Here is a 12132-nt window from a genome sequence, read left to right as displayed (position 1 = left end):
ATCCGAAGGAAATCATGTATATCCCAAAAAGCCTCATTCTCCTGTTCGAATGGCACAACTCGTTGTATACTCCTCCATAGACTCCGTGCGCTTTTCTTTGTTTTACTCCGCGATCTTGCCCTTGTTGACAACGAATCCCTCAAGAGCAGAGATGGCAGCCCAGAGACGGTTCTCTGCCTCCGGGAACACCAGTGACCGCGGGCTGTAGAAGACCTCGTCGCTCACTTCCTCGGGGTGTCGGGGCAGGCAGTGCATGAACTTCCAGCCCTCCTTGGCGCCTCCGCGCTTGGCCAGATCAGCAGTGATCTGGAAGCCCTCAAAGGCCTTCATACGCTTGATTGACTCCTCCTCCTGACCCATCGACACCCAAGTGTCGGTCACCAGGATATCGGCATCCTTCACGGCCTCCTCGGGCACATTGGTCTGGATGAGCTTGCCGGGTGTGGAAACACCCTCGCCTGCACGCTCGATGATCTGAAGCATCTCCGCGGGAATCTCGTAGCCCTTGGGCGTAGCCACGGCCATATCCACACCCATCTTAGTAGCGCCAATGGCCAGGTCAAAGAGTACGTTGTTGGCATCACCCACCCAGGCAATCTTCAAGCCCTCCAGGCCAAGGCTGGAGAGGTTGTGAGCCTTGGGCGTGAACGTTTCGTAAATGGTAAGGAAGTCGGCAATGATCTGCAGAGGGTGGAAGGAGTCGCACAGCGCATTGATGACGGGCACGGAGGAGTGCTTGGCCAGGTCGGCCACATCGGAGTGCTTGGCGACTCGCGCGACAATGCAGGAGACCATGGACGAGATCACGACGGAGGTATCGTATAGTGACTCGTTCACGCCGAGCTGGATGTCTTCCTTGCCCAGGAACATGGGGTGGCCACCCATTTGAACAGCGGCGGCCTCTGTTGACACACGCGTGCGGGTGCTGCGCTTGTTGAACATCATGGCGACGGTTTTGCCGGACAGAGATCCCAGCAAGCTTTGCGGGATAGCTCCGGACTTGATGGCTCGCTTGTGCGAGGCAGCATTGCGTACGAGGGTAGCGAATTCAGTAGGGGTTAGGTCCGCAATAGAAAGAAGGTGACGGGGGGCGAAGGGAGAGGTGGCAGGTGTAGTTGGTGTCTGGTGGGCAAACCGTCGGAGACCATTAGCCTGGAGTGTTCGACACAGAGAAGAGGTGGAGCCGGCCAATTGAGTTACACTTTGGGTACCATAACGAGCGGCAGCTGTGAGACCGCTAGCCATGATGGGTAGGGACTAGGAAAGGTGTTTGAGGTGAAGGTGTGCGGGTGCAATTGGGGGAGGGAAGGAGAGAATTGGGAACGGGGAAACCACGGATTGCAGTGGGAGCAGAGCGCAATGACTCAAAAGTCCGGGGAGGATGTGCGGTGACGGCCTCGGTGCCTGGATGCCTTAGTGCCTTCACACCTTGTCTGTCAGGTGTCGAGACGGCATCTCCGCATTCTGTTATCGAGGCTTATCGTCATCGTGAACATCCCTCTTACACCTCTTACACCTCACTCTCTTCTCCCCTGTCTAGAAGGGCACTCAGGTCTGTCTACTGCTTCACTCATTATTCAGCCGCCATGGCCGATGAGGCGAGCCGGCCTCTGCTAGATGGACAGGCTAGATCATCCTCGCCCGACGCAGAGAGAGCCGCTCGTCCGGACCAGTCGCGCCAATCATTTACGTTGTCTTCCGAATCAACGCCTCTCCTTCATCGTCGCAATGATGAACTCGCCTCGTACGGGACGGGGCGACGATCCGATCGATCGCCGTCAGACGCATCAGGAAGGGCAGACTCACCAGATGGTGTTGCCACCAAGAGAAGAAGCAGGATACGATGGCCAACCGTAATCGCTCTCATCCTCCTGACAACCAGTGTACTGGTAATTCTGGTTGTTGCTTTTGCTGCACCGGCCGTGGTGAAAGAGTATGCCCGGGAAGCTGCCGTGTTCGAGCCAAAGGCGCTCTCGATTGACTCCACCACACCCGATGGTGTCCGTGCTCGGGTCCAAGGCGACTTTGTCATGAATTCGACTCGTGTGAAGAACAACCCAGTTCGTAATATTGGACGATTTGCAACCTGGATTGCCAAAGAAGTTGAAACTGGGCAGTCAGACATTGACGTGTACCTTCCGGAGTACGGCAACGTTCTGATCGGGACGGCCGCAGTGCCCTCCATCAAAGTGAACATTCGCAATGGTCATCATAGCAATGTGGACTTCCTCACTGATCTGACGGCTGGTGACATCAAGGGGATTCATGGGATTGCAATGGACTGGCTTGAGGGTAGACTGGGTCGTCTTAGTTTAAAGGCAAAGGCAACTTTGCATCTCAAAACAGGCTTGCTTAAATTGGGAACTCAAGTTCTAACAGATACTATTACATTTGAAGGTCAGTACTTCTTCTGCTTCATACGGGTTGATTCAATACTGAGTTCTCAACAGAAGCCGACTTTCCTGCGTTACCGGATATTGATATCATGAAGCTAGATGTCCATGATTCGCAACAACGTGCGATGGCGGTGGATGTGCTTTTGGCCGCCCACCTCAACTCGCCAATTGCTCTGACAGTGCCGGCACTCGGCTTCCAAATTCTTGTACCTAATTGCTCCCCCGGCGATCCGTACATCCTGGTTGCCGATGCCAACACCGCAGAGATCCAGGTTCGCCCCGAGGAACAAACTGCAGTCAGCGTCAATGGTCTTATTAAGGGTCTTCCCGATGAGTTGACCACCACATGTCCAGGCGGGGATGGTTCCCCGTTGGACTTTTTGGTTTCTAGCTATATTCAAGGCTTGAAGACTACCATTTACGTCCGTGGGACAGATGCACCATCTTCCGAGGCCCCGGCATGGGTTGTCGACCTTCTCCGCAGCGTCACTGTGCCTCTTCCGTTCACAGGGCACGCCTTGGACAATCTTGTGAAGAATTTCACCATGTCTAATACCCATTTCTCTCTGCCTAATCCCTTTGCGGAACCAGGCACTCCAGAGGCACAGCCTGCAGTATCTGCTTTGGTCAAGGTTCTCATTGCTTTACCCAAGGAGATGAATTTCCAGGTCGATGTGCCCCGCGTCCGAGCCCTTACAAATGTTTTCTACAAGGGTCAACAGCTCGGGGATTTGAACATCGACAAATGGCAAGACGCCAACTCAACCCTCGTGAAGGATCATGATGGCTCCTCGGCGTTGCTTGTGGAATTCGCTATTGAGGATGCGCCGTTACAGGTGACTGATGACAATCTGTTGGCGCAAATTGTCCAAGAGATGCTCTTTGGTAGCGAAGCAGTTGTGCTGCATGTCGCTGCCACCGTAGATACAAAGGTCTCGACCGGGTTGGGTCGATTTGCGGTGCATGGCATTCCTGCAGACGGGGATGTCCGCGTGAAGAGTATGTTTTCGTGACTAGATAGTATAAATCAAGTTCTGTCTCTTGTGATTGACATACTTATAGCGCCTGCGGGCATTCCGATTAATCACCTCAATCCTCGAGTCGTGTCTTTACAACTAGCCGAAACGACAGAGTCTTCGCTGTTCGTGTCAACGCGGGTGAACTTTACGAATCCAACTGAGTACTCTGCGACAATCCCATTGATCGATGTGCTGATGCTATACAATGGCACGGGCCTGGCCCATATCATTGCTCGCAATATCTCAGTGGTTCCTGGAAACAATACCAATGTCTCGATAGACGTTTCATGGAATCCGCAAGAGAATGGCGGCGTTGATGGTTTTAGAGCTGGACGAGCACTCCTCTCGTCCTATATCTCTGGTTTGTCTTGATATTCACTGATGCATATGCAACATTATTTCTAATTCATATATCAACAGGCTACAACACAACGATCACCATCAAAACTCACAAAGGCACCATTCCAGGTTTGCCAGAGCTCGGGCAAGCATTGTCCGACATGCACATTGACATTCCAGTTCCAAGGACATCCACTCCAGGGACTCCCGATGACGATGAAGACGGCAAAAGGTCGCACTTCATCCAAGATGCAACGGTATTTCCCACTTCAACTTCCTAGCACCCGTCTCTAAGCACTCCAAAATACCTATTCTCACTCATGAAAAGACTTAAAAGGACATGATAAGCTAATACAGAGTATTCTGAACAGATTTACCTCTGGTCATCGACAGCTCAATTCACCCTTTTCTCGCCACTTACCCAAAATAGCATTACCGTCACGTCGGTTGATGCAACCGCATTCTATGAAGAAGATGAACCTATCGGCCGAATCAATTACCAACAGGCCTTTGATGTTCCTCCTGGTCTTTCCAAAACACCACGTCTGCCAGTTAATCTGGAATTAGGAGGAGTGGGGTATGATGCGCTGCGCAAGGCACTAGGACAATCAATGGAGGTAGATGCAGTAGCGCAAGTGGGAGTGCAGGTTGGGAGCTATAGTGACGTCGTGTTCTACCGTGGCAAGGGTATCGCGGCGAAAGTTAGGATTTAATCTTCTGGTCATTGTTGGTCATTGGGTGCATTTAGAATTCGGCGTTCAGATGGAAGGTCCGTGGTGGTCTCGCTTGTCCTTCGGTGGGTTTTCTGATATTATTATAATGCTCAATTGATGAGTTGCTTATCTTGTGTGGCAATTATTTGGCTCGGCGTTGTATGGTAGCAACAGCATTCTCGGACAAGACCATGACAGAGACAAAACCGAGTTCGTTAAGAAGATTTACAAATCATTTTTGAAATAGGAAAAGCCGGGAAATTGATCAACACTGCATTGAAAACCGCAGAAAGCCGAAGAAACACGCAGCAGGAAACCAGACTGTATTGGGTATGTGTGATTTTGTATTATTGGCTTCGGAAAGGACAGTTTAACCAGGGGGCAGAGTGCTGGCGTCGACAACATCAGCGGCGTCCTTCTCAATCTCCTCGCTCTGCTCGGAGAGAGGGGAACGCGGCAGGGCCATGAGACCGGTACGAGTAGACTCGAGGATACCGAAGGGACCGACCAGCTTGAGGAAGGAGTCGATACGGTTGGGCTTGGCAGACCTGTCAAATGTTTCGTTAATAAAGAGGATCGAGTGGGAACATTTTAACTTGAGACCTACAGTTCAACAATGCAGTTGTTGTTGCTGATATCCAGGACCTTCCCGCCGAACTGGTGGGTCAGACGGGTAATGGCATCCAGATGCTCGTGCTTGTGGCGGAGAGCCTGGCTGGGAGGAAGGTGACGCGGATGGTATTCAACCTGTTGGGCGGACTGGGCACCCTGGCCCTGGGTCTTTTCCAGAGACTCGGTTGGAGTGGTAATCTCGCGGTGGTGCTGGAGCAACTCCTCGAAGAACTCGGGACCGAGAATGGAGACCTTGGCCAGAAGCAACTCGCGCTGCACCAGGGCAGAATCGGTGTAGTCCAGGACCGCCCAGACAGGGACCAGGTCATCGAGCTGACGACGGGCTTGCTCAACGACACCGTCATGACCCTGCAACACAATGGTCATACGAGACAAATCCTCAACCTCGGTGTTGCACACCACCAGACTGTCAATGTTGAACCCACGAGCGGCGAGAATTCCGGACACACGGGACAACACACCGGGCTCGTTCTGGACCAGACAGTTCAGGACATGCCGCTTCGGGGGGTTGGTGGGCGGCACGGGAGTCTCATAGAGAATGGATGAGACAGCAGTCGGTGCATCCCACTGGGGCGAGGAGTCGGAGACCGGCAGAGGCAGAGGAGAACGGCGGTGCAATGCCTTGTAGGCCAGAGCAGAAGTCGAGCTAGAGGACGAGCGGATAGCATTGAACCGGGGGAGCGCGGCAGCGGTGCGAGACCGAGCGGCGGCCGACGTCGACGACAGCAGCGTCGCAGACGTCGCAGAGAGCGTCAATGGGCACCTGAAAGCCATGGGGAATTCAGGGACACCAAGAGTTGTGCGATGAATCACTCCAGACTCTCCAGACTACTTTTTGTTCTTCCGACCTCGGCGCCGCTGACTCACCATGCACTAGTCCTGTATAAGTTAGTCTGTGATTGGATCACATGATCACGAGCGTTTTCGATGCGCTCGATATCAATGCCGACTTGAAAGAACTCCGCGCAAGCTCGTTCTGCTGCGATCTAGTCGCATTGCGCTGCCTTGTTTCCTGCACGTCCGTATCCGTTGGTGCTGTTGCAGCACCCGAGCGATCCTCCGGTCCCGTTCATTCCGTTCCCTGATAAACTCCTTCCGGCTCTTAACTGGATCGTTTTTCATCGGCACTTACACTGCTTGGTTTCTCTCACCGCCACATACCTGCGCATTTAGCCATGGCCGACGACGAACGCCGTCCGAAGCGATCCCGCTTTGACCAGACTGAACCCGAGCCCCGGCGCTCACGGTTTGATCGCCGGTCTCGATCGCCGTCTGCGAAACAATCCGAGTCCACTCGCACCCGCAGCCCACTGAGTCGCGAACCTCACAGTCCCGCTGTAGATGGCCAGGCAAAGTCCGATCCGGCAGCAGCAGCAGGTATGCGCGGAGTGCCTCCCCTCTCTCTCTGTCCAATTAGCATAGCTAACCGTACGTCGTTCTTTTTAATCAGCCGCCGCCGCCGCCAAGATCAATGCCCAGTTGCAAGCAAAGAAAGGCATTCAGCATATCGATGTTCCCCCAATTCGCTCGGTGCGTTTAGTTATTGCGTGGCATGTCCATGCAATTCCGCGCTAACATTTAGTGATAGACCGACAGCCCTGACGCAAAAACCGACGAGCCGGGCAACGGCGATGGCTCAGGCAAGGACGTCTATGTCACGGACGGAGATTACATCAAAGATATCGAGATCAACGATTTGCGCAATCGCTACACCTTGACCAAAGGCTCCACTCAACAGATGGTAATTGCTCCTACTGTCGCATTGCTGATTTTCCAGACATTTTGCCCCTTGAGGCCAAGCGCAGTGCGTTGTGCTTGGCCTCTCCCCCCAATCCCCTTCTTTTGATCTCATATACTCTGTGTGTGGTTGAATGAAGCTTACCCAAGATCAACTAAATGCATAGCATACCACCTCCCCTCTGTTGCATCTGCTGACCTCGGCTGCGTGAATTCTAGATTAAAGATGAAGCCGGCGCCGGTACGCCTTCTAATCGCTATTATGTTGTTCAGAGGCTTGATGCTTACTCTTCTTAAGATGTCACTACCAGAGGAAGTTATTATCCGGACAAGAATATGGCCACGGCTGCGGTAAGTGGTGGGAATCGAATCACATTATCCCGGACCAATATCTGATTACATACAGAACCCTCCTCTTTACCTTCACATCACGAGTACCACGAAGGAGGGGCTTGATAAAGCCATCCAGATTATTGACGATCTCATGAAAAGAGAGCTTCCGAATCTGGTCGATGAACGGCGATTTCGCCGGCGGGAGCCTGAGCAGGTGGAGCGTGACGAGTATGGCCGCGTATGTGACTGCTTTTCTATGAGTTGCCAGTCAGAGGCTTTTACTAACTTTTTACAGCGTAAATGGCCCGAGGAGCGCATTCCGATTGACCTTGAACCCATTCCAGGCTTCAATCTGCGTGCACAAGTCGTTGGCCAGGGTGGTGCTTATGTCAAGCACATCCAGCAAAAGACTCGCTGTCGCGTTCAGATTAAGGGCCGTGGTTCCGGATTTATCGAATCTAGCACCGGCCGAGAGAGCGACGAGTCCATGTTCTTGCATGTGGCGTGAGTTAACTCCAAGATTTTTGACGATGCAGAACCACACTAACCACGAACATAGCGGACCGGACCCGAATGACGTTCAGGCAGCCAAGGAGCTCTGCGAAGATCTTCTAGCAAATGTCAAGGAACAGTACCAGCACTTCAAGGAAAATCCCCCGCAGCACAACTATGGTGGCTACGGCGGACGTGGCGGTGACCGGTACCACGGTGGAGGTGGAGGTGGAGGTGGATATGGCGGCTATAGCAACCGCCACCAGCAATCTCCTGGTGCATCTGCCAGCCCTGCAGGCCAGACTCCCGACCCCAGCGTAGCGGATTACAGTGCGCAGTATGCCCAGTACTACGGATCTGATCCCTACGCCGCCTACGGTGGGTACCAGAACTATGTCGCGTACTATCAGTACTATCAACAGATGGCTGCTGCCCAACAGTCCCAGCAGCAACCACCGGCGTCGGACAGCGCTGCTCCTCCACCACCTCCAGCTGGTGAGGCACCTCCTCCGCCTCCGCCTGGATCTGGATCCCCTCCTCCGCCTCCTGGCGGTGGTAGCTACAGCTCGGTATGACTCCTCGTTCCTTTGCAGAACGTAGAAATTTAGGATTAGTGGCTGATTCATTCTCAAGGTCCCTCCCCCGCCTGGTCTGTAGACTGGATAGCATATTGGAAGATGACGCTGTACCGGCGCATCTATACACTCTCTTTGACTGAAAGCAAAAGCCCTTTGTCGATGCTAATCAAAAGTGCGGAAGAATAAAGCGACCTGATTTTCTTTCCAGTTTCATAGGATCCGTGTGGTGCTAAGTAGGCATTCATTTTATTTGCGGGAATTACGTCTATGTAACTTCGAATTTAGCCCAGCAGGAAGACCTAATACCATATACTCGTGAGCAAATTACCCCACTCGATGTCTTTTGAGGCATCTTCAATCGTTGATACATTCAATGTGCCTAAATGCAACAAGCTCAACGCATGAGCATATTCCTTGCGTCTGTATGAATATTGGGCCTCGAATGGGGCAAGCCAAATACTTACTGTAGCCAAACTCAAGACGGAAGCAGTAGGCGTCAACGCTACGGTTCTATTTTTGCTCATTCATACATCACGGCGCAACAAAGGTCTTTGTTTTCTTCTGTTCTTCGGTCACAAAAGACAGGGAGCGGTCCTGTCTCCTGAGCAGACGCTTTGTCGAGGTCTTTTTGATCTGCCCGCTCATCTCTTTGTTCCAGATGGCCATCCAAAGGCGCTTTGTGTTTGCGAATGATATGGTTTATATTCGAGGATGGGGTATAAAAGCTTCGAGTCTCCCAGCCTTCGTAGTGGCATCAACACATCAACATTCAACAACACTGCAAGCAATCCCAAAGTACCTTTATCTTGGTTTTTTGTCTAAAACTGCAGATCTTCAAACTGAGTCAAGCGCACAATGGCCGAGCCTTCAAGTGGACGTACCTCCCGTCGTCAGAGTGTTTTGAGCATTCTGAGTTGCTGTTGTCCCTCTGGTTCAGATGAAGAGGCTCAACAACCTCCTATAGAGCTAGAGCCACAGCCTCTCAAGTACGGTGATCTGCAGAGGGTGGGAGCAGCACGACGACGATGGTTGGAAAACCCTAATGAGCCAGGTTGCTTTATTCCAAGATCCACGCTAATGCTGAACAATTTCCTAGCCAACCATCCCTTGCTCGAAAACCAAGCGAGGAACATTCCCGAGGTTCTTCGGGGGCATGTTATCGAGCTGGGACTTCCGAATGAGTTTGATACAAATGTGCAACAGTCTGTGTATCGCCATTTCACGGTGACGGACAACGAGATTATTTGGGTTGGGTGTACGGGGCCAGGTGTCATTGTCATCAGTGATATGAATAGACCCGAAGGTTCCACTGCTCCCCCTATCGCTCAGGTTTCCCAGGCCTTTTACGAAAGGGACTTTGACCTTGGTCTTTTGAAAGTCGTTTTCATGCTATATGTGGTCAATGATGAGACACTTGAATTTATCAGAGAGACACTATACACTCAGCTCAATAATATCTCATGGCCGGGTGGTGGCCGGCGGTCTTGGGATTTCGGTACCCCCGAGTATGACGCGTTGTTAGGCACTCGGCTTGGGAAGCTCGCTGCTTATTTGCTGCTGGGTGCATTCAACCGGGGCACTCGACGGATTTCACGTATCATCACCTGGCCCAACCGGCCGGTGAAAAAGGCAGCAGTGCATTTGCGATTTGATATTGAAACCATTGGGTGAGAGTCATGATGGAGGATTTCAGTTTCGTTGAATCGTGATAGATTGAGTGGCGTTCAGGTCGTTTTGTTCTGATTTTCTTTTTCTGTTGTTCGCAACCATTTGCTCTAGACCGGATGGCCAATCCAAGGTTCTTTTCCACACCCTCGAAATTTTATGATCTCTTGGAGATGGTCATAGCATGAGCCATATGTATATGTGCGTAATAAAATGTGATCTTTCAATGGCATATACGAGAAGAGCCATGAGAAGCGGATGACTGGATGAAGTTGCAAGCTGGCAGAGTTCCATGTTGACAATGAGACCAAGTGGAAAGAAACAGTAATCTGTTATGAGCGCATGTGCAATAGGTTTGCTCTTCCTCTTCACTGTGATCAATGATACTCTCCGCAGCTTATGAGTCCCAGTCCATAGAAACATCATCCATCTTCCTCTTGCGCTTAGCCAAGCCCTGGCGACCCTCTTTGCAGAAATCACACGCAAAATCACAAGGTGATGAAGCAAGCGAAGTCGACCCATCCACCCTTGGTGCTTGTGAAGAAGGGGGTTGCTGCGAGCCCATTTCCTCGAGTTCGAAGTCGCCGAAAAGCTCTTTGATCATGTCATGTCGGCATTTCACAACCGTCTCGCTGTATCGAATGACCTTTTCAAAGCTGTCGAGACGGGCTTGTTGGTTCTTGAGGAGACTGGCGATATGGTCTTTGGGGCCACCACGGTTACGCATATTCTCCGTATCGCGACTAATGCGGTCATAGATCCGGTCTCGCTCCTGTCTGTTGTAGTAGACCAATGAAGCAGCTGCACGACCATCGCGACCCGCTCGACCTGATTCCTGAACAAAGCCTTCGAAGCTTCGTGGGGGCGTCCAATGCACAACAAACCGAACGTGAGGATTGTCGATTCCCATGCCGAAAGCATTGGTCGCAACTATTATGGAGAATGTCGGTGTGGCTTTTCCGTCATTGCGCTGTGGGAATGGTTGTGGTGAGGTCCACATTGCTTGAATGCGTGTTCGATCTTGCGGTGCAAGTCCTGCATGATAGGCCACGGATGATATCGTCTTGTCGGAATTTAATCGGCTCGCAAGGTGTTCTGATATTGCACGCGTTCCGACATAAATAATGCCTGAGACAGGCGGGACCCTTTCCACGGTATCTGCACCAATCCGGGCCTCTCGTCGCTTTTTGATGGCTTTCAGCCACGCTAGCAAGTTATCCACTTGCAAGTCCCCCGCACATGTTGCGTCGTCCTCGGGATCGGCAAGATACCGAACCTCATAATGAATGTTGGGCCGAGCGGAAGGGGTGTTGAAGAGCTTGAGTTGGGTTGCATTCAGCCCCAGCATATTGATGATGTCCGAACGGACTCGAGGCGTGGCCGTAGCAGTGAGGGCTGTGATCGGAACTGCTGGATCTCTCAGGTGTTTTTTGAACCATCCCAATTCTTGGTACGCAGGACGAAAGTCGTGACCCCATTCACTGATGCAGTGGGCTTCATCGATTGCAACACGAGTTAGTTGCCCTTGTCGGTGGACCACCTGGAGATTGCGTCGGAAGCTGTCTGTTTGGCACAACTCTGGTGTTACATAGAGAAGACGCGTCCGCGGGTGACCAGAGAGCATATCATCCAATATAAGACGCCGCTCCGCCAATGGGGTGTTGGAGTTGATGGTTGAAACTGCCACTCCAATGGCTTGCAGGGCGTTCACTTGATCCATCTGGATGTAAATGTCAGCCATGCCAATGTCAAAAACAGCGCATGTTCCACTCACCATCAATGCAAGAAGGGGGCAAATCACGATTGTCACTGGGCAATGAAAGTGAGAAGCATGTCCGTGTTTGCGACACCAGGAGCAGCCTTGAGACTAGTGGGCATTACTTACACCCATTGCTGATGACTGCAGGGAGTTGGAAGCACAAGCTCTTCCCAAAAGAGGTAGACGCCTGTAGGAAGACATCATGACCGTCGACCACGGCTGTAATGACCTCACGTTGGAGTGGGCTGTTGCATAGTTAGCGACTTTCAGTCGCGTCTCCGCCGGGCTCACTCACCGGAAAGACGTCTTGCGGAACACACGGTGCAGATAAAAGTCCAGGTCCACCTTACGCCTGGGGAATCTGCCATGACTAGCCATTTGACAGCATGGCAGAGATGTGGAGGGGCTGGGGGAGAGCGGTGCAGCGAACGCGATGCTTCCGTTCGATCGATCGCGTCGACCACGACA

The 12132-nt window shown here is 52.1% G+C and overlaps 6 protein-coding genes across 6 annotated transcripts; 3 read left to right on the top strand and 3 right to left on the bottom strand.

Moving 5' to 3' along the window:
* Positions 1-102: 102 nt before the first annotated feature.
* Positions 103-1245, bottom strand: argB (ornithine carbamoyltransferase; the record flags this gene model as incomplete). The annotated part of the gene is made up of 1 exon (XM_056948498.1): positions 103-1245. One exon carries the CDS (start codon positions 1243-1245, stop codon positions 103-105), a length of 1143 nt encoding a protein of 380 aa, XP_056795723.1.
* Positions 1246-1346: 101 nt separating this feature from the next.
* Positions 1347-4467, top strand: N7459_009329 (uncharacterized protein; the record flags this gene model as incomplete). The annotated part of the gene is made up of 5 exons (XM_056948497.1): positions 1347-2397; positions 2451-3395; positions 3459-3776; positions 3836-4011; positions 4126-4467. Coding segments are annotated over 5 exons (2832 nt in total), but the record flags the coding sequence as incomplete, so codon positions are not given.
* Positions 4468-4837: 370 nt separating this feature from the next.
* Positions 4838-5874, bottom strand: N7459_009328 (acetolactate synthase regulatory subunit; the record flags this gene model as incomplete). The annotated part of the gene is made up of 2 exons (XM_056948496.1): positions 4838-5015; positions 5075-5874. The coding sequence occupies 2 exons, from the start codon at positions 5872-5874 to the stop codon at positions 4838-4840; spliced, it is 978 nt and encodes a 325-aa protein (XP_056795721.1).
* A 401-nt stretch (positions 5875-6275) lies between these two features.
* Positions 6276-8319, top strand: N7459_009327 (KH domain-containing protein; the record flags this gene model as incomplete). Its single annotated transcript, XM_056948495.1, has 9 exons — positions 6276-6477; positions 6551-6630; positions 6689-6904; positions 7057-7078; positions 7136-7188; positions 7244-7408; positions 7466-7674; positions 7730-8231; positions 8296-8319. The coding sequence occupies 9 exons, from the start codon at positions 6276-6278 to the stop codon at positions 8317-8319; spliced, it is 1473 nt and encodes a 490-aa protein (XP_056795720.1).
* A 776-nt stretch (positions 8320-9095) lies between these two features.
* N7459_009326 (uncharacterized protein) lies at positions 9096-9911 on the top strand (the record flags this gene model as incomplete). The annotated part of the gene is made up of 1 exon (XM_056948494.1): positions 9096-9911. The coding sequence occupies one exon, from the start codon at positions 9096-9098 to the stop codon at positions 9909-9911; it is 816 nt and encodes a 271-aa protein (XP_056795719.1).
* Positions 9912-10302: 391 nt separating this feature from the next.
* N7459_009325 (putative RecQ family helicase RecQ) lies at positions 10303-12042 on the bottom strand (the record flags this gene model as incomplete). The annotated part of the gene is made up of 4 exons (XM_056948493.1): positions 10303-11625; positions 11680-11714; positions 11791-11909; positions 11960-12042. 4 exons carry the CDS (start codon positions 12040-12042, stop codon positions 10303-10305), a joined length of 1560 nt encoding a protein of 519 aa, XP_056795718.1.
* Between the last annotated feature and the right edge of the window lie 90 nt (positions 12043-12132).

Source organism: Penicillium hispanicum, assembly GCF_028827665.1.
Source record: "Penicillium hispanicum strain IBT 35686 chromosome Unknown utg000008l_segment0_segment0, whole genome shotgun sequence".
NCBI classification, from domain to species: Eukaryota; Fungi; Ascomycota; class Eurotiomycetes; order Eurotiales; family Aspergillaceae; genus Penicillium; species Penicillium hispanicum.
This window is presented reverse-complemented; position numbering and strand designations above follow the sequence as displayed.